Source organism: Diadema antillarum, unplaced genomic scaffold, assembly GCF_040938485.1.
Source record: "Diadema antillarum isolate AM-2024a unplaced genomic scaffold, OU_Dant_1.0 seq00001051_RagTag, whole genome shotgun sequence".
Classification (NCBI taxonomy): domain Eukaryota; kingdom Metazoa; phylum Echinodermata; class Echinoidea; order Diadematoida; family Diadematidae; genus Diadema; species Diadema antillarum.
In genome coordinates this window covers 337,079-359,698 of record NW_027271881.1, presented here as the reverse complement: position 1 = coordinate 359,698, position 22,620 = coordinate 337,079, and the positions used below count along the sequence as shown (strand labels likewise).

General features: G+C 39.4%; 1 protein-coding gene across 1 annotated transcript in view; it reads left to right on the top strand.

Moving 5' to 3' along the window:
- LOC139743113 (ral GTPase-activating protein subunit alpha-1-like) overlaps positions 1-22,620 on the top strand; it is a 102,256-nt gene that overhangs the window by 59,736 nt on the left and 19,900 nt on the right. The window contains exons 29-39 of the mRNA XM_071653618.1: positions 42-97; positions 602-805; positions 1,290-1,428; positions 2,075-2,244; positions 3,020-3,201; positions 4,541-4,648; positions 5,503-5,574; positions 6,378-6,501; positions 7,337-7,486; positions 8,464-8,622; positions 18,735-18,862. Coding sequence (XP_071509719.1) covers positions 42-97; positions 602-805; positions 1,290-1,428; positions 2,075-2,244; positions 3,020-3,201; positions 4,541-4,648; positions 5,503-5,574; positions 6,378-6,501; positions 7,337-7,486; positions 8,464-8,622; positions 18,735-18,862 — 1,492 coding nt within the window. The remainder of the gene's footprint in view (positions 1-41; positions 98-601; positions 806-1,289; positions 1,429-2,074; positions 2,245-3,019; positions 3,202-4,540; positions 4,649-5,502; positions 5,575-6,377; positions 6,502-7,336; positions 7,487-8,463; positions 8,623-18,734; positions 18,863-22,620) is intronic.

Sequence of the window (22,620 nt, the reverse complement as noted above, 5' to 3'; positions counted from 1 at the left end):
TCATCTTGTAATACTGAATATGGTGTGCTTTCTTTCATCAGCAGAGCCGGTTTCAGTTTCTTTCCCGTCAGAGCTGACAAGATTAACAGCAAAAACAGTAAGTTTGATTTGCTGGGCATTGGGCTTGGTTTGATTTAAATGGTGGTGATGATTATTATGATGATGATAGAAAGCAATGTTGCTGAGCATGTGCAAGAGTATGATAGTGTTCATTTTCGATAACAGTTGGCTTTACTTCTGTTGTATCAACTGAAAAAGAGATGATTACTTTTTAAGATATTTCGGAGAGCAACAGCAAAATACATCAATAAATGATGGAAATGGTTCCATTGATTGTTGAAATGTCTTGTTTCGATGGTATTTCATCATAATTACAAATATGACACCTTTAAGTTCCATTGATGTCAGACCAATATCCTTTCATTTGAAGAGAGGACTATAGTAATTGCTCAATCACTCCATTTTGTTTGCCTGTAACATCTCAGGGCATGGCACAGGAGTTTCTATGTTGTGTGGAATTTGCTGCTAGCATAGACTGGATTTTGTGTGAATCACTGGCTCTACATGTTATGTTATGCTTCTGTATTCTTTGCACCACAAGGTGCTAGCCCATCTGGTGGACAAACTTGGACATTTCCCCCTCGGGGGAGGGCCAGCGTGTGTGACATCACTGGTCAACGAGGTGGACGACCTCCCGGGATTCGAGACGGACGACATCACTCCCCGCCTGTTTGAGTCCCAGAACGTCCAGTTCTTCATCTACAATGATGCTGCCCTTATCTCTGTAGAGCAGCTGCCTCCCCTGGTATGTCGTCAGACACACGACCCACATTCACAAAAGTAGTTTTAATTTAGCCTGTAGATAATGCAAACTGTGATTGCACAAATTGTCATAACATATCATATATGCCTATAGACGTCCAATGCTGAATGCACATTGACATGCATATGTGCACAGTACGCCTGTTTCGTGCATGCTTTTGTCCTTGGAGGGAATGTATTAAATAATTGATTTGATTTGATTTGATTTGGGTCAATCAGACCAGAGGCATCTAAGCCTCAGACCTCTCTGAACTAACATTTAACATGAAGTTGGCCTTGAGCTGATCCCTGAAGAGGTTTTATTCGTGCTAAAAGAATTGCAGTGCGATATGGGGCTGCTCTCGGTCTGTTCAAATCTAGAGCTGGGCTGCAGTACCATAGCTTCTTCATTCCTTGTTTGTGGAATGCTGCATCAACATGGGTATGGGACTTCATTTTGGGGTTTGTTTGTTCTTTTATTTGTTCAGGATGATGGCTCTGAGTCCAATCTTTCACTGGCGACCTCTGACCTCCGTGTGGTGGTGCGCAATGTGACAGGGAAGTTTGCCTGGGACGGGAGGATCATCTACGGCCCGGCCGAGTGCAAGGCGCAGAGGACAAGATTAGGTCAGTACACCCTTCAGCTGCTCGCATTAGCTGTGACATTGTGTGTTGGTAAAAGTAGCACAGATATTCTCTTCCCAAGGAAATCTATGAGTTGTTGTTATGACTGGAAGAAAGATACATGTACGTTCAGTCCATCTGAATGTATTAGCAGGCATTGACTTTGCTGCAGCAGATGTTCCTCATGTCTTGGTGATATTTACTTTCTCCAAACCCATTGTTCAAGATAATGAAGTAGATTTATGTCTCACCCAACAAATTTGAAATACTGTGTAGTTCCACTTATTATGAGTGAAGGAGTTCTTGATGCATCACTAGTAATATTCCTTATACATGTAGCTTGTGTGATGAAATGAAGTGACCGTGATGAAGACTAATATGAAATAGATGAAGAATGCTTGCTGCTGTTGTGATTTTGTAGTCCTCACACGCATAAAAATGAAGGATATTTTGAGTAGACGACCGTTAGGAATATATTTTGGTCAGTCTGTTGAATTGCATTTTCTTTCCCCAGAAGTATACCTGAGCTGCAAGCATATAGGGTTGCAGAAAATGACAAGTCTCCTGTGCAAACAATCCTCTCCAACTCATTTGGCTAAACATAGTCAATCCATATATTTCTCCCCCCCCCCCCTCCATTCCTTCACAGTGTCACTAAGAAAGACTCCAGTAGCTCCAGTGGAGGACAACGACTCGGCCTTCTGGCTGCACCCCAAGACCAAGAAGCTCTCGGTGGACATCATCACCAACAACCGGAGGACGAGGAGTACGGTTCCGTCATGGCAGGAGGAGGGAGATTCTCTGGACGTCCTCAATGAGGTGCGTGCAACGCTTCCGTGGGTTTACGCTCACATAACTTTGTCCAACGACTTCACTTGTTATGTTACTAACCCAAGAACTAAACCTGCACTCTCGATACTGCTTGCCACTACCCATTCATTCCTTCGAGCTGAGCTAGTATTATTCCAGTCAGTTTTTGCAGTTATGCCCATTATACTACAGTTTTGGTCTAGTCTCTCAAAGAAGAAAGATCCCAGTGAGTCACCCCAAATTTAGATAGTCGTCTCATGTGACTGTGCAGGCAATACTTTGTGGTAGATGAATAAGCCACTTTGGGGGTCCACTTTTCGCATGAGCAGGAAAAAGAATTTCTACCAACAATCTTTATGAATGGTGCTTGCCAGCATATCCACCTTACAGCAAAAGTGGTCTTTGGCAATATCGATAAAAAAGATTGTTAAATACATTCAATGCAAAATAATGAAATGCATGTTTTCCCAAGTGTTAATTGAAGGACCATTCTGTTCACCTAATTTATTTATTTGAAAAGGATCTATGAATTCCATACATTTTTTCAATAGGCAAGTTTATACATTATGTCGCTTTGAAAGGAGCAAAGTGCGTAACCAACTGAGAAAAAAAGAACGGTTATTTGTACCCATGTGCACATGAGCTTACTCCAAACTGGCTTATAAGCAGTGTTGATTTTGATGGATTCTGAAATATGGCTAATTGACTATAAATAACGGCTTGTGCTTTCTCCTTGAATATCATTGTGTTCTATTCAATCTACCATCTTCTCTGTACTCTGTAGCTCCAACAGTACATCGGTTTCACCAGTCCGGAGTGTCTGTTGAGGCCGGGGGTGCCCCTCAACATCCCCTTCCCATCCCCAGCGGACATGTGCTCCGACATGGAACGCTATGCCATGGGGGCGCTCTTGAAGGAGTGTGACAGGGAGGTGGAGTATGTGGAAAGACATGGAGAGGAGGAGAGGTAAGCTCTTAAAGGGAACACAAACCCAAAGAGCAATGTGGATTGAGTAAAAGCATTCCCATTAGTAGAACACATCAGTGAAAGTTTGAGAAAAATCGGACAATCTATGCAAAAGTTATGAATTTTTAAAGTTTTGGTGTTGGATGAGGAGACTACTAGAGGTTATGACGTATAAGTGGACAACAATATAAAGAAAATATAAAAGGAATTCCACAAAAATTCCCTTTTCTAGCAAAATGAAAGCGTTCTTGACTAACCGCTTTCAGAAAGCAGGGGGAATAAGTGCTACCCCTAACATATGTCAGTCTCAAGTTGATGGAATGTGTAATTTTTATGACAAAATAAATTTTATTGAATTCCCTTTATATTTTGTTTGTATTGTAGTCCACTCATACGTCATAACCTCTAGTAGTCTCCTTACCCAGCAGTTCCAACACCCAAACTTTAAAAATTCATAACTTTTGCATCGATTGTCCGTTTTTCCTCAAACTTTCACTGATGTGTTCTAATAATGTTACTGCTTTCACTCAATCCACATTGCTTTTTGGGTTTGCATTCCCTTTAAGAGGGAAATTTCCATGTTCTTTTTTATTGCTATCATGGCTTCATACCATAATGGTATTACCTTTATCTTAACCTGTTGAAGACTATAGTCCCTAGTATACGTGGATGGATGTCTGTGGGAAATGCGTGTTATAGCAAATCACTTCGTCCTGTTAAAGTTAAAGGTCCTGTTTACCTTTGGGAACAGTGATTAAAAAAAAAATTTTCAAGATATTACATTTAGTGCATATGTGTAGGTCTGTTGTACCACAAAACATCCTATCATATAAAATTGAGCCTAAAATATGAGGAGATACCTGTATTTTTCTCAATAAACCGTAACTGTAGACGGTTTAGTTTTGAAATATTTTTATTATAACTATTATTTACATTTTGTATATTTAACAATACTTAACATTGATTTTACCGATTCAGATTTTTACGGTGGTTGTTTTTATCCTTAACTCACATTTAAGAACTATTTTAAAGCACTAATGTTGAGTTTTTGTTTCATCTTCAAATGGTAAATTATGCCTTGAATATGAATATCAGCTAAAAATGGGAGTCCATGAAAAAAGGGGGAAAACAACAATCTTTTAGGAGAAATGCAAAATAATGATAATAGTAAAAATAATAATGATGATAATGATGATGATGATGATGATGATGATGATGATGATGATGAATAATTAAAAAAGGATCGTCCCACAGTGTTGAATGTAAGATTGTCAGGACTAGATAAGGTTGTTTTGTTGTTATTCTTAATTTATATAACCTGACTTCCCTCACTTTTCAGTATGGTTGCTGAGGAGTGCTGGCAGACAGCACACCAGGATCCCCAGTCCCAGTTTTACCTGTGCAGACAGCTCATCTCTCAGCTGGGCATGATGAATTGGGACAAGAGGTACGTACACACTTTTTACACCTCCCCCCCCCCCCCTTCTCTCCACCCGCAGTTTTTTGGTTTGACTGGTTCCTGTTGGTGGGTAAAATATGGCAGTGACGATAGGTCCCACATGATAATTAGGACAGTGACCATGGAGAGAATGAAAGACCTTGGATCTGTAGAAGATCACAGATACTTTTCGTCTTGCCTATGCTGCGCTGTCATAGCAGTGATACTGTCAGTTATTTTGTTCTTTTTCTTTTCCTTTTGTATAGATTTATAAAGGTTATGGGAGGGGGGTATTTCATGAAGCGTTTTGTCGGACAAAATGCTTCATGAAATGCCCCCCTTGCAAGGATTTCAGTAGCTTATGATGACAGTTTGTCAGGAAAAGCATCTCACAAAACGCTTTGTGAAATGCCCCCTTGATGTTCCTAGAGAGCTTTTGATAGATAGTGTAGTTTTATTTGTCTGTTTGGATAGTGCCATAAAGTGTAATTTGTCTTTTCACTATTTCTCTTTAAAACAGAAACAAACAATAAAAGCATGATGATAGTCACATTGATGGTGACTCCAGGTTTACTAGTGTTTAACAAAAGGGTTTGTGTTTTTATTTTTATTCTTTGGGGTTTTTTTTTTTCTTTCTTTCTTCTTAATGGGGTGGGGTTCCAAAATTAGGGGCATATTGTTCAGTCACATACACCTATAATAGTCCTTGGATATTATTTCTAGTGTGCCTTTCTTCATGAGTCTGACCGATAATTGGTCAGCCTCTGTGGGATTTCGTTTCCTCATCTACCAGTATGCCAATCTTGAGATTTGGTGTGCTGCATTTGATTTACATCAACACTTTTGCACTCCATTTCTTTCAGGGGTGAAATCGACATTGTGAAGAAGAATGAGCAGTTTGCGAGAGAACTGAAGAATCTTGACTCGAGGCAGTGGTGAGTTCGGTCATGCTCCTCATTTTTGAGCCATTTCTCTGGGTTTAATGAGGCAAAGCCGACTACTATTATGATTATTCATTTCCATTTCCCTATTCCCAAATTTTACCTTCATTGAGATCACAGAGCTGTAACTGGGAGATGCTTACAAGGTTTATGTGTACACATTTTGTGTTTTATTATCCCTTCTTTCCATTTTTCTAGACTTGATGTATTTTTATCATAATTGTATGACCTAGATAATTTGTCCTACTGTTCTTCATAGATCGAAATGTCTTCTGTGTTGTGTTTTAGGCCAAGATACCATAGTATCAGTTGTATGAGTAACAATCCAAATATCATGAAGGAGACAGTGTGATGTAGTTGCAGTTTTTGCATTCATGGCAAGGTATCATGATGAATAATACTCTTGAATCCCATGATTATTCTGCACACTTTTGTGCATTCTACATGTAGCCTTGTGCTGCTCTGTGTTCTGTAGGACTGTGCATAGGTGTGACCCAGGATCTGCCAAATATGTTTTCTTTGTCTCTCTCAAGCATTCAGTGGTTGACAGTGGCATTCTGTGCATTTCTATTGTAGGTGATAATTTGAATCACTGTTTAATGCAAACTGACTATTTTGTTATTCTGGTTCACCCCTTCTCCATATAGTCACATAGCAGATTTTATGTTCAGGGCTCACACAGTCTTTGAGAATACATTGCTGAGTCAAGCTTTTATCTGACTGTGTAATTATTGATCCACTGAGAAGTGAAAAAGTTCCATGTTGAAACTCTTTGATTTACGTGTGTGTGTTTGCAGCCGTGAAACGCACAAGATTGCAGTACTGTATGTAGCAGAAGGGCAGGAGGACAAGCAGTCGGTGCTGTCAAACTGTGGGGGAAGCCAGGCCTACGAAAACTTCATTGCTGGACTCGGCTGGGAGGTAACATTTTCTTTATCATCCAAATGTCTGAACCTAGCTGGCTAGATACAGTTTACTCTATGGAAGTTGGATCTATTCAGGCTGAAGAAAATATGAGCGTATGCACCATAAATACCAATTAAGAGTGAAGTTTGGACTGTTGAGTGTCAACATAGTCAATTACATGTCATGTGCAAGGGCAAAGTATGTGTCTCTAAATTGCTCTTACAAATTGAGGTTTTAAGGGTTGTATGCCTTTTGGATCAACCTAGGTCAGAGGTGGGAAAATTTTCCACAAATGTTGATTTTTGTTTCAGTGATATTTTTAGAGGAGTTAATTGTTTAGACTTTTTAGACCAAAAAGACCCAAAGATATAGGAGTACTCCTGTTTAACCCTGCTGTCTGAAAACTACTTTTGCATCGCAAGCTATGTAATGTTTCATGAAATGAATAAGTTTATTTCTAAATTGTGCGTATGTGCATGTGTGTAGCTCTGCAGTGCATTTTGGTTATACTGCATGGGTATGATTATCTAAAACACAATTATATGAAATAGATAAGTAAAGGTGTACTTCCTGAAATGTGGTGTTGTATTATGCCATAAATATGGTTTGACTGTGGTAATACCAACTGGCAAGGCTTGTAGCAAGTTTGTGTCATTGAGTAAGCTTTATTTTGGAGGCGTGCATGACTTCAAACTTACTGGAATTCATATTTGTGATAGACATAGTATAGAGGACAAACATAAAGAGAGTTTCTATGAAAGAGCTGTAACAGTGGTAAAGCTATTATAGGCGTAATTTTTTCCTTCTTTCTGTCATTCCTCTCTTTCTATCTCTGAAACCTGGTTTGTAGATTGATCTCACCACCCATCCAGGCTTTCTTGGGGGCCTTCAAAAGAACGGCAGCACAGGGCTGACGGCGCCGTACTATGCCACCTCCACCGTGGAGGTTGTCTTCCATGTTTCTACTAGGATGCCCTCTGGGCCAGATCTCAACAGGAAGGTAAGTCAGCGCCTCCTCTACTTCTCACACGCCTACCAAGTTTCAGGACAATCAGTCCATCCCTGCTTTTAAATATAGATGTTGCTATGGAGATTTGAATTCCTTGTGTATGTGTGTGTGTGTGCTTGAATGTATACAGAACTGAGCCAGGCTACCAAGAATGTAAGATTTCGTAGTGAATACTGTATACGCCATATATTTCGTGAGTCTAAACTTTCGTGAATCAGGAATTCCTGACGATTTTGCGATTGGTTAAATTCGCGATCGTGGAGTCCTGTACTGAACGGAGAAATGTACACGCGTACGTCACATCCACATCTGGATCAGAGTCAATATTTTCGCATGTCTTTAATTTCCCGAATAGCACGTGACTCGCGAAATTCAGAAATATAAAAACCTCACGAAATATTTGGCGTATACAGTAACTGCTCGCCATGATGGACCTGTGTAGAGCTGCCAGTGTGTATAATACATTTTTTAGATGCTTAGTATGTTATGTTTGTTTGTTTTTTGTCAAAATTTGTCTTCCAGAAATTTGATGTAGCATGCTAGGTATGTGAGACATTCCCGTTTGAAAACCATAACATTATTTTTCTACTCCAGAATTTGTGGTGTTTTTTTTTTTTTACACTGTGAATGTAGTATGTTACTTTGATCTGCAGAGGTCGTGAGCCCTACGAGTGCTTACTATTACTCAAGGGCCTTGATGCACCGTTTTTCTCTGGGAAGAATTTCCAGTGGCAGCTGCAAAGGCCATGTGGCTGCTGTATCTTCTGCAGCTGTAGAAAGAGATGTCAAGTGCACCCTTAGAATGTATAATCTGAATGGTTGGAGACCATGTCTCTATCAGCAGTAGATATCAATGCTCTGATGATAATGTCCCATGATAAAGTGGTTGTGCCGCCCACATTTTCCTTTTGCATGTCTCTTCTGGAAAACTTGATTGCAATGATTTTGTCTGCTCTCTGGTGATTCAGATGCGTCACCTTGGCAACGATGAAGTTCACATCGTCTGGTCCGAGCACTCCAGGGATTACCGGAGGGGTATCATAGCAACAGAGTTTGGGGATGTCATCATCGTCATTTACCCGCTGAAGAACCAATTATTCAGGATCCAGATTCAGCGCAAGGGAGACGTGAGTTTATATTGACAAGCTTTTCCTAATCTTCTAAATCACTATTCCTTTCACTGTCTGGCACTGCCAAAACATATTACCCACCTGATAAGTATAGAGTCTGAAGAAATGGTTCTTATGCTCACTGTAAGAATCGCATGAATAATTCATCTGAGAAGGTTACATATAGTAGAATTTTCCTCAGAGATTTAAACAGTTATGTCCATATTTGCTGAAAATAAGATCATTACTTTAAATTATTGCTAAATTGAGTGCTAAAAGGCGAGGGAAACACTGATTTAGGGGCAAAATGCACATGTGTGTACAGGTATTTGCACCTTGCCTCAGAGTATTCAAATGTCCCCACTAGGTGAGGCAGCTTGCCCTCAAAATGAAAGTCATGAAAAAATAGGTAATGGAGCAGATCAGGACAATTACCCGCCAAGGGCAATTACCCCCTCGCTAAATACTGGTTAGTGATAGGGTTAGCGTAAAGATTAGGATATGGATTAGGTTTAGGGTTGAAGTTTGGATTTGGGTTAGGATAAGGTTCTGGATTAGGATTAGGGTATGGGCCGGGGGAAGGGTCTGGGGCAATTGTCCAGGGAGTAATTGTCCTAGAACTGTAATGGAGAGGCCATGTTTGCTACTCTGACTGTGGGAATAGGGTTGCTTTCCTGACAGTATGAAGTAGGTATGCTACCGTGACAGTGTGGAATAGGTTTTCTACCTTAATAGTGTGAAATAGGTGTGCTTCCTCAGTAGTATGGAATAGGAATGCTACCTTCACAGTCTGGAATAGGTGTGATACCTTAGTAGTGTGGAATAGATGTGCTACCTTGACAGTGTGGAATACCTTGACAGTGTGGAGTAGGTGTGGCAAGAGTGAACGTATTGTGTGTCCAAATTGTGTGTGTTAGTCGCTGCAATACAGTGTCATTTCTTTGCATTAGAGCATGTTCTCAGGTCATACTGCTTTATCACTGCCCCATGTGCAGCATGCACCTCTGTGTAAAGAAATGCATCGATCAAGCTTAACCAGGATCTGATTGTACCAGAGAAGAGTGCAGTTGCAGTGTTGCCTACATAGAAAGCATCGTCAACAAAAATTGCCTGAAGCTGTTGTATTGGATTATTTATGAGAATAGCATGCATATCATTTTTCTGGGGGATGATTTATCAAATGCAATCCCCTTGAATTTTGTCCACAAGGCTGCGTTATGACAACCTTGCAATCACATGATCCAATGGATGTAATGCATTCTTTGTATTTGAAAAAAAAAACGAAGAAAATCTCTAAAAATATGAAGTTTTACATTATCACCTCATCTGATGTATATATGTGACAGTTCTGTAAAACCTGAATTTGTATCATTTCAACTTAAATGAAACTAATTATTCTTTGCTTTTGGTATTGTGTTTGTCAAAGTTAGTCTCAACATGGAGGTGCTCTTGGACTAAAAAAGCTTGCAAATACATACATAGATCTATGTTAAACTTGGTTCTCCCAGCTTATTGCGTCCCTACTCGTGAAAAATATTTGCTTTATTCTATGGACGCCCCTGTGATCTTTAAGAGATTTTGTTGGTACCTCTCCTCTGAGCGTTTTGTCACAATTTTGTGGATCTTTGAAACACTGCAATATTTCCTGAGTTTGTATCAAATTTATGCCCCCCTCCCCCATCAGTTTTTGGTGAAATTTTTGGGAAAATTTGATAATGATACAAGGAACAGATGATTAAATTGTGGAAGTGATGTGGACATCCGTCTGGACTCAGGATTTAAAAAAGAATTTTTGTTAATTGTTTTAGGCCAGCAAATGAAGGGATGCAAGCTGCGGATATTTGAGGAGTGCATGCTTGATGCACAGCAGGAAGCTAAGGTCGAGACACTAGAAAAGATTCTTTATTATTGGGAAATAGGCCATTTTTTTAGCATATAGATGTATTTGTGTATATGGGTGAAAATGAGCTGCTTTGCAGAGGTCTGCACTCCCCTAGTGCTTTTCTATGTGATGTTTATTACCCATGGATTGTCACAATTTGATATTTGTTGGGCAGGCATAATAAATCTCTGTACCCCCCCCCCCCCCCCCCCCCCAGGTATTTGATATCTGGTTATATCAGGGTAAAAAATTTAGAAATTTAGAAACAATGGGAATACATACATTTGTTGTTGGGGAAATCTTGCACTTCACTATTGTCAGGATACTTACGCACTCCTCATTGAGCTGGATGAATAGTGAAAAATTCAATGTATTTCAATGCATGAAAGTATTCCTGCTTCAAGATACGATTGATTTGCACTTCACAGTCAATCTCATTTCTTGGAATGCTACTTGAGAAACAAAATTTAATGAGACTACTTTTTAGTTTCACTCTTTTATCTCTGAACTACTGATACACGTTTTTTTTCCCCCATTGAACCAGAAAAGACATATCAAGAGAGAATTGATTGCGTTTATCCCTTGTGGGCTAGATTTCCATGTAGGTTATGTCCAATCTATCTGCATAGCAGGTGGAAAATGCCTCTTCTAAATTGCATACCAGAATCCATGCTGGTTTTTCTTGTCAAGTATTGCAAGGAGAATTTCTTTGGCAGTGAAAATGCCTTCTGAATACCTTTCAAAAAACAAACAACCAAACAGACAACGATCTTTACTTGTCACCTGTTCAGGTCCATCAAGTGGGACTTAAGTCACATTAGTGTCAAACGAGAAAGGAACATTTTTGCCCTGTGCCCAAGTTGTGGTAGCATTATCAGGAATGCATGTATTCAAGCCAGAAACAAAAGGGTGCTGCTACCTTGTAGGACTTATCGCATTCTTTTTTTCACACATGCCACCACTGAGATGGAAGGCCTACTTTTGGGCAGTTACAGATTTTGGTGGAGGGAAATGCAAAATACATGAAATATAAAAGAAAAAAAATACTGGTAGCAGTCAGACATGAATTACAGTAACCGGTTGAGGACGGGCTAGTTTTGCTACAGCACGCATTTCATGTCGACTCTGTCCGAGTATACTCGGGACTGGTCCTCAATGGGTTAAGCCAACTTATTTTGAATGAGAATGAAACATCTGATGTGGTCATGAGCAAAAGGATTGTCAAATTCGACATATTGGATGACATATTTTCTTAGTGCCTGTAGAATTGGATTATTCCAAATAAAGCTGATGGCACTTTTAAAGGGTGTGTACAGTTCTGGTCGAGGTGAGGATTTAGCTTTTAACGTTTTGCGAGATATTCAGAAACCACTCTATGAGATGTCAAAGAGCATGCAATTCTAAGGGGTATCAAAAGTTTATTTGATGAAAATCGGTTTTGAAGTGGCTGAGACATCCAAAAACAAGGTGAAACAAAGAGATCCTAATAAAGTTTTGGTCTGTAGTCTTTTATCATTATTACCTTTTTGGCTGTCTCAGCCATTTGAAAACCAATTTTCATCAAATAAACGTTCAATCCTTCTTAAAATTACATGCTCTTTCATATTTCAAAAGAGGTTTCTCATTATCTCACTTAGGAATATAAAAAACATGAATCCCCACCTCAACCAGTACTGTACAGCCCCTTTAAAAGGAGCTCCATAATTGAATTGAATGGAAATTAAAACCCCAGTTGTTGTTTTTATTTTGAAGCAATGTTGTTCAGAATGAATCTTTAAAACATTTATTTAGGTAGGCAAGTAGTAAAGAAGTTACTAAGCAATAATCCAGATATTCTAGTATTTTTTGTTTTTGTTTTTGAGCTGCATTCGGGTTTCAATAAAAAAAAAAATGGGTGGAAGTAACTTTCTGTGCTCTATACAAGAAGATTTTGTTGTGTCAGTGATTTTAATGATACAATAAATGAGTGGTAATACATGAAATAAATCTCTCCAAATGATCTCTTTTTGAAAATGCTAATATTTTTGCAAAAAATTAAACCAGATTTATCATCATTATTGCATTTACAATTAACACTTCGTTGCAAGGATGAATTGACACTAGGATGGTTATCACCAATAGCTGAAATGTGGCTGCCTCAATAGCAGTGTGTAACTATTCGACACCGAAAAAGATTCTAGCTATCCGATTGGTCTTTTGCTCACCATGCGACATGTGGTTAAAAATACCATGGCACATCGTTGCTAATGAGTATGCAATTTTTGTCAAGCAACATTGGATATTACATGGCCGACGTCACTGTTTACATTTACTTCCCATGTTAGGCTCATATTCAACAAGTAGTTTTTGCACCTTTGTACGCCTGTGACATCACAACATACACATGTACCTTTGCTGCACACACTCAGTCACTCATTTTACTGTCAACAACTACTTTAACTGATCGCTTATATTGAGGGCTGTGCCACAATACAATGTAGAACCATGCTCTTTTCATGCAAGATGGTTGCCAGTTCTGCACTCTATGGAATGTAGAACCATGCTCTTTTCATGCAAGATGGTTGCCAGTTCTGCACTCTGGATTTATACAACACCTAAAAAGAATGTAGCTATCCGATTGGTCAATTGCCCATCACGTGACGTTCAGTTGAAAGTTCCATCGCACGCTATGGCTGTCAGCCATGCAATTTTGTTTGGGCAAAAATGGATAGCGCATGGTTGACGTCGCCCATTTCCACTGACTCCCGTTTAAAACTCACTATTGACTTGAAGTCTTTGTTCCATCGCACGGCTCTGATGTCACAATAAACAAACATTTTCCGTGCGTGCTCGACGATTACAAGCGCGCTGAAGTGCGTACTTCTGTCACTCATTGTAAACAGCTTCAACCGATCGGCTTCGCATATGCACGTATACACGGTGAATGTGACTGTGCGGCTACTCATTCGTCTTTCACAGAAAACGGTTGCCATTTCTGAGCTAAATTCAAGAATCTGTGTGGACCACATCTGTTGACATTCGAGGTGTTGTATAAAACAAATAGTGTATGGTCTTTACTCGTGCAATGGAACAAGATTTCACACTCGGTGAAAGATGAGGCGCACTATTCAACTTGGCTTCGCCTAGTTGAAAAGAGTGCCTCTATCTTTCACCCCGCACTCACGACCATTCACTATTTGTATAGTAGCAGTTTGGTTTTATCATTGTCTTTAAATTTTCTGGCCACTCTGGATAGTGTAGCCCCCAGAAGAGGATGATGAGTAGGTTAATGGCAAACATCTTATAGCTTCACACACTGTAGCCAGCCTTGGGGCTAGGTAGACCACTCTTTGGTCGGGGTTCTATCCCAACGTCACATGTGAAAAGCCATCAACTACCAAATAATATTCAAAAGGTGCAGAGGTCGTTGACGCTCGTGCCACGTAAAAATTAACAAGATTGACCGCGAGGATTTTGCCTTTGATATTCTAAAAATGGGGAATATTGTTGTGGCAGGCCTTATACTAGCTGTGTGTATTTTCTGCAAATTTTGTGTTGTGGATATCAGCTAGAGTAATGACTTGAAATAAGTAGCAGCAACATCATCCTCTATTGTATCTACTCAAGATATTCTATGTATATATGTGAGACATTGATTTCATTGAAAATTTGTGAAAATTAGGCACAGAGTATAGATTACATAAGAAATATTTGTTTGTTTGTTTTTTTGTGAACACACAATAAAACATTCTGTAGCTCTGGATTGAATGTATTATGATCCCATTTGTTCTGGTTGCTTCTAATCATCCCAAGAGTTATCAGTATTGCCAAATACACATCCACATCCAACCACCAACCAACACACGGACAAACGCATGCACAATGCACACACACACACACACACACATGCACCCATGCACAAGACATGAAGATTGTGCAGGAAGTACTTGTCAGATTAGTGTAAAGTAGAGGTAGGGGTAAAAATTCCGCTCATTTGCTTGTCTGGAGTGTGATAAAGGTACAGACATTGCCCAAAGCTCACATTAAGGGATTTCCATTTCTGTGTAAGTGTATTAACTGTTAAATTTAATGACATGGAGCGAAATCACTAAAATACTCCGACTGGGGATACTGAGGATTTGCATGTTTCAGTACCGCCAGGTCATTGACTTTATAACTATGCAAACTTATCGTTTGGAGGCCAGCCCAGTAAAAACATTCCGGAGGTTTAATAAAAGAAAAGAAGAAAAGAAACAAAGATGGAAATAAAGTAACAAAATTATGCAAATGGGTTTGAAGGTGCTTGTTTTTTTGTTTTTTGTTATTGGTTGTTTTTTTTAATACTTGTTAGGGGAATCTGCTGTCATGTGTATACCAACACTGTATCAATAATCACGCCATTTATGCACCATGAGATATTCATTGGCGGGAAAATGGAAGAGAGGAGGCAATTAGGAGATTCTTCTCCATCCGTCTCCCCGGTTATTCACCCCCCAGCCACCACCACAACAATGTACAGGCGGTCGTTAGGGGCTACCCGCCATCCATCACTGGTGCTATTAAAATAGCAACAGATTTCCTGCTATTCTTACATATAAAAATGTATTTTCTACATCTTTTTTTTTTCTCTGGAATCTAAAACAAAAAAAAAAGAAGGAATGAAAAAGTGCTACAAAAGCAGGATGTTTCATAACCAGGCTCTGGAAAACTGACAACAACCCTTTTTGTTTTGTTTTGTTTACAGCTACAGTAGCTTGGTCTTTGGTCAACTTGAAAGATCCTGTGTTTTCTTCACATTTATTTGTTTGTAACCTGGATATACTGTGCCTTCGGCATCCTTCTCCTTCCATGAGGGAAATCATAGCCTTACTTTCTTATCAGTTGATTTTCTAGGAAACCACTTTTTTGTTGCTGGTGTACATTTTTTTTCTTAATCTGTAATTTTGGCATGTGTTTAGTGTGTGTGTGTGTGTGTGTGTGTGTGTGTGTGCTTGTTTGATTATTTGCACTGTTTAGGTTATGCTTACTCTACATTATAGTGTAGATTCTGTGAAATATTTCAATTTACCTACCCATTTTATCTTTGTCTCTGTGAAGTTTTAACATCAATATAGACTATTTTTTTATTTCACTTAATCATTGCCACGGGCAGCTGCATGAGATGTGTATTGTACCTTTTAATACCGCAGTGTTCCACATTAGACTAACAAACAAAAGATACTCAGAGAATATCTTGCATCCATTTCAACAAATTTAATGCACAAGAAAACTTCTCCTCCAAAACATGCGTTGCCTGATGTGATGTTTTGAATTTTTCTTTTCTTTTTGCAACATTAGACTTTTACATTTGAACAACTATAAATTGGTTATATACTGAGTACAGAGTTTCAGAATTTGTAGTGACTAGGATAAGTAATAACTTTATAACAAATCACAATGAAAAAGGATGACAACATAGCAATTTCACCATAGGAATGCATGAGTGGGGGCTCAAGGAAGCAGAGTAATAGAAGAAAGCAGGCATAAATTCTGCCCAGGTGACCTCGTTAAGCACATGGTATTATATTGGATTGCATTGCTACATTTCTGAAATATGTGAGCCTCCTACTCATGCATTTTAACTGCGATACCTTCAATCTTATCCCTCTGGGCCCCGTTTTATCAAAAGATACAATCAATTGTAAATTTCTTATCACACAGGCTGCCATAGACTTATGATAGAAATCAACTTTATAATCAATTATAACTCTTCATAAAACAGGGCCCTGGATGATATACACCTTCAATCCTGTATTGAAAGTTTTCTTTTTCTTATTTTCTTTTCTTTTTTTTTAGTTTGTTTTCCACAATGAATGACCTTGAAAGTTTGAAACGTGCCCACTGCCTTTCGATGGAATATCTCTTGCATCTCATCCATTGGAGCAAAATTACTGCCTCCCTGTCCAGCACTTTAATCCCGTATCATTAGGATCTGAATGCTGGTTTCTTTTAGCGACATTTTGAAAGATTGTAACTGGTGTGGGTGTGTATGACCCCGTTTACAGTGCGAGGCTCGGCCGTGGCTCAGCCGCGGCCAAGCCCGCCTTCATTTCAGTGCAAACGTGCAAAAGGCCAAATGCGGGGCCAAGATTGGCCGTGCATTTGGCCACGCTGTGGAGGTGGTCTCGGCCGCGGCAGAGCCGCGGCTGAGCCCGGCCTTTTCTCAGTGTAAACGCAAACTGGGCCAAATGCGCAGCCAATTTTAGTCTGGCTTCCAAACCCTCTGCCCGTACTATTTCATTATTCAGGATATTAACCCCCTCAACGTCAAAAACTAGTATAGTTTAAGGTGGTTTTGTCCTGCAAAGGATTTTTCCTTCGGCAAAGGCCTTTGCCCAAACGACGACTTCGTCGCCACGGAATCCAGTTGGCAAAGGGTCTGAAAACCAGATTATACCAAATTGCGTTTGTTTACAAGCAGAGCGCCACTACGACAAAATATTGAAAGGTTTGAATTAAAAGTGTGGTTGAGCCCGGCAGTGTAAACGGACAAGATTGCGGGGCTCGGCCCCGCAGTTGAGGCTGGGCTCGGCCGCGGCTCGGCCCAGCCCCGCACTGTAAAGGGGGTCTATGTTATATGTATGCATCTGTGTGTCTGCAGTAAGGGGGATGCTACTTAGGCACTTTAGACTTGTACCCTATTACTCCTACTCTCATTATATGCCATGATTGTACGTTTGCCTTCCCTAAATATGTCTTCCTGTTTGTTTGTTTGTTTGTTTTTCCATTTCTGTTTGTTATCATTTGTACGTGTGTGAATACTTCCAAAATTTTAATCTATGATTTGTTTACTCTGTTGTTAGATATGAAGAATTGATAAACTATCTGTTTTATATGGTTTATAATTATGTGTTGCTTGAAGGCAAATAATTTTCCCCCACTACTGGGATATTTATAAAATGCTTACAATGTTCATTGAAACAAATATACGTCTCAATACTTCTATTTGAAACAAAAACACTTTAAAAAACAAGCTATGAACTGTCATGACTAATAACATCATAACATTACTTTATCAAGAGAACAAATGACAAAGTAGACACTATTTCTTTTGAAACAAGTGCAGCTTATAATTATTTCTTGCAATAAAGTTTTCATTGTTATAATATTCCCTAAAGCTATTTGCACATAAATAAAAACAGGGTATCATTCTTCTTAATTTACAGTCATAAATTTCATTTCTTTCAAAAAGTAAAGCACTTCTCCCTGCGTTCACATTAGTCCCCGCGACGCTCCTCAAAAACCATAATGTGAACGTTCGCTGGGACTTGTCCCCTCGTCCCCTCGAAGCAAGTCGGGTACGGGGACAAGATTTGGAGGGGAGAGTGACCTTGGGGCGAAATTGATGGCGTCCAGCTGTATTCATGAAATGTGCGCATGCGCTATGCCTGGTTTCAAGTGGCAGAGCTTGCTCCAAGCCCCAAATGCCCCCACAGCTCGGGGACAGATGAGATAGCAGTGTGGACAGTCAGTTGTAAAAAAGATAAGATCTCTGGTGACTGTCCCCGAGACTCAGGGTCTAATGTGAACGCGGGGTCAGTGTGGAATTGCTGATACCAATAAAAACAAATAACATTAATTCATTCTTGGTTATAAATGTTACTTCTACGCAGTCCTTAATCTATCAGTGTATGCGGTATTAGCATTAACTCAAAGAGATGTATTTAAGATAAAATGAAAGATGAAAAATAAAAATGGTAGATGAAATGGAAATGGTAATTAATGGTAAATAAATCATGTTCTATCAGACAGATATCTCTTTCAAACAGAAATGCCAAAGATTTTATGTCTGGGCTGCCAGGTATATCTTTTTTTGTCCCTTTCATGGTAATAATGATGATGATGACAACAACAACAACAATAGCAATAATACTAATAATGATAGTGATAATAATCATTATCATTATGCTAATGATAATGGTGATAATGATTAAAATAATAATATGGAAAGTAATATCGGGTATTGGAAATACCAAATTTCTGTTTGAGTACTCAAAGGGCACATAAAAAAATTCCTCACAGAGCATAAAGGAGAAAAAGAAATAAGGAAAGAAACAAGTTTTTAATTACTCATATGCTAAATTTACAAGAGGGGTATTTTCACATGTTTGATTCTAAACAGTGAATCAAACTTACTGTCTTCATTGACTTTACTGTTAAATGACGAACAATGAGAGAGCTAAATGTGATGAAGTCTTCGTTGTTTGCCCAATCTGTCCCCAACACACAGGTGCCTTTTTTCGGACCACTCTTTGATGGAGCCATCGTGGACTATCGCGTGCTGCCGGGACTGGTGAGAGCAACGGCCATCAATGCCAGCCGCATCAAACGGTCCCAACTGGAGTTCTACAAGCAATAGTATCCTTTTTATTAAACTGACGGACAGACACCCTTAACCTCAAATGTAATGCCTCAAAAGACATTTTCCTCTGTGTGTGCATGTTTATGTGTATGTGTGCGCATGTTTGTTATGATTTGACAACCAAAATATCAGTTTCTTGTATATTACTTTCATGTTTTTGTTTTTTTCATGTAACTCTATGGATGTAGAAATTTGCATGCATATGGGATTATATCAGGTCTGCCTTCTAGAAGTCAGAATTTGTCATTATGTACGCAAAACTAATTCATAGTACTGCCAGTGCACAAAACACCGTTGCAGAGACCTTTTACTATTATATAGCCCTGTTTTAACAGACCTTTTCTGTTTTGTTCTATTGTGCTTACGTGTTGAGTGTGTCAAAGGAATGTTACTATGAGAGCGTTTTAACATAAGTGTTGTTCAGGGTAATGTTACGGTAATTACCCTGGCTGGCTTGGGTAGAATTTGCAAAAGTTGCCGTGACAACATGCAAGCAATATTTTGTGGGACCTTTTTAACAGGCAGGGTAAAAAAAAAAAAAAAGATTGCCCAGACATTGTCGCAGTAACTTTGGTTTGAAAGGCTCGGTTAAAACGAGGCTTACGAAGGTTGTTAGAGGTCACATACAAAAGTCTGCTAGTGAGTGAATTGTTGCAAGTCAGCAAGATACAATGTGACAAGCATCACCTTGTGTTGTTTCACAGTTCCAGGCTTCTGGGAAGTTCTCTCTCTCTATGCATAGTGTGTAATAATAATGATACTAATAAAGGACATTTATATTGCGGAGCTACTATGATGATAATATACTCTATTATATTCCACATACTAAGAATCTTGCTATAGGATTGGTCAAGAGCTGATCACGTGATAAAGCGTAGTTTTGCCCATCACATCACTTGAGAAGAAAAGTTTGTTGCACTCTATGATGATAGTCATTTTGTTTCGCTGATCTCTTAGTCCACACAGTCCTAACGCGTGATATAACTTACAATTTTGAGTACGCGCGAAATAAAAGTGCTTTGCACTGTGGTCCATCATTTGACCTGGGTCAAGTGATAGACCACAGTGCAACGCACTTTTATTTTGGTGCCACGCGCGGGGCGCGGAGCGCGGAGCAAATTCGTTGTTTTGTCATCTACGTGCACACGTCTAAAGTAAACTATGTAGCCTAAGCCCTGAGAATATCCTAAGACGGCTAAAATGGTTTCAGATGTGGGAAAAAAATGGGAATATCTAAAAACCTAGATGTGGAATATAAAGCAAATAATCAACTTTTAGTTTCAGGCAATGAGACAAACTATCACTTCCTCGGCGATCTGAATGTGTACGCTATCTTTCCTCAGCTGTGCTTCGGTAAGATAGCTACATCCAGATCGCCTCGGAAGTGATAGTTTGTCCCATCACCTTCACCAATGTTGATTATTTGCTTACTGTGCATTACAAGGTAATATTGTCATGTCACAAAATGATGAATTATGTAAGTGGTTTTCCGAGTTCGCAATTAGGTTTAAAATAACTTTTTTTTTCAAGTTATATCAGGTGAGATAATGTAAGGTGGGATGATGATGTCATTCTGATCCTCTCAAACACAATCTATGATGATAATCTATTGGCCTTGTGATATGCTTTGATCAATGTGCATAGCATATAGTAGTGATGTTACATTTCTATCGTATTGGATGGCAATGAATGGGATACTAGGGAATATTGGCCCTAACGAGTGCAATATTCCCAGTACTGGTATTCCATGAAGTAAAGCCATCCAATATGATGATTATCATCTATAATGATTGTCTAGAGAGGGCATAAACTTTAAAAAAGTACCGTACTTCTAGGCTTTGAAGTCCACTCTGCACTGTGAAGGAGCGACTTGCACTTGCTTACGCTATGTCACTATGTAGGAAGATGTCTGCGTGCTTGTTAGTGTAAAAAGAGTTCACGCACGCATGTATAGGAGCAAGCGCTCACGCAATAGACAAGAGAAAATAAAGTGTATTATTGCGCAGCCATTAACAGCGGTTGCCTTTGGGGAATTAATTCTTTGGCCTGATGCGTTTCGTTCAATACGCTCTCGTATTGCACAGTGAAAATTGAGTGGACAAGAACACACGCTTTTAATGCACCGCTAAAACATCCTATATAGATGATAATTGGATTATGCCAGATACTTTCACTTTAATGCTGGACTAAATGTTGTGTTTTATTTACATGTTTACTCGTCATTCAAGATGTATTGATCTTTCTGTTGGTACTTTGGTAACCACTTTTTTTTTTCCGTACGCTCAAAGTGTGTATGTCTGCTCTTCAGGAGAACTATAAATCAAAGAAATGGCTCTAATTGAGCACAGTGAAGAGGTATTGGGATGTGAAAGTCCTGCATTTTTAGTCCCTTGTGCAGTCTTACTGGCCTTAAAAGTTACCTAGAGGAATTATAAAATGCAGCAGTTTTTTATCATTATTTTAATTGCAACATGTAGGTACTTTCATATCTGGTAGGGGTTTTTTGTTTTTGTTTTTGTTTCCTACAAGATTTTGAAATCTCCATCATAGACTTTCCACATGTAATACAGAGTAAAGACAAGCAGGCAGTCAGATGAACAGAAAGCAGACAGGCTCGATCATTGGGAAGATACTACTCGCATGATAAAAACAACTGCCTCGTGAGCTAGATTTTATTCCATTACAATCCAGCCACTGGGCATTCTTTCCACAGTTGTTATCTATCGGAGAGACTGGAAACCCCCACACAACTCATTCTGACATCTTTGGTCTTGCAGGACGGGAAACTGGCATATTTCTTGTGGGTCTATAACTCCTCAGCTTCGGTATCAATCATACATTACCCTTTTACCGGGGCTAGTTCTGGGGCAATTTATGCAACGTAATGCAAAGTGACACCTCGAAAGGAGAATAATATTGAAGTTTACAATCAACAACTGCTGATCTCCGAAGAATTTTTGAGTGGGATTTGGTGTCATCCATCTATCCATCCTCTAGCTGACTCTATTTAGGCAGCATTTCTTTCTTTCTCTTCTTCGTCTTGCTCTTTTTTTTCTTCTTCTTTCTTTTTTGGTTAAGAGTTTGGTACCTGGCAGGCACAACACTTGTCAAGCTCTGTCGTGGAATGAAGGAGAGAGAGGGAGAGCGAGGGGCACCCATCACGTCAAGCAAGGCATCAGTCATACCTGTTGCTAAAAGCATCCTAATCAGTTGCTTGATTCTACAGGATTGGAAGCTGCAACTACATTGCCGCTCGGCATGCAAAACGGGATGCTGGCGCACAAGTCCTGGTATTAGGCTATGTAGGTTACTGGAGCAGAGCTAATTGATACTGACAAAATTTACCCCTCTGTTGAGGTTGAAGGAAGGACGGGATAAAGCGCGAAGCAAACTTGTCAGTTTTAGCACGAGGTAATTAGAATGATGGATCAACAAGACTTTCCCATCTAATAAAATTGATTAGAGTAGATGCAAAGTGGTCAAGCACGCAGCATTACCTCCAAGAATACTTGTTAGAAGGCGTCGTGGCTTTGCTGTAATGATATTCCATAAGGGTTGCACCAGACACCCTGCTAACTGACTGCAGGTATTCTCGTACAGCCCGTGTAGTGATCTCTACTTCTTTTACAAGTTGTATCTACTCCCATGCAGAACTTGGCACTTGTGCCGATGTAGTCTGACTTTCGATGTATCTACATTGCATGTTCTCTTTCCCCTTGATTAAAGCCTCTGATTACTTATTGCAGTTTTGCAT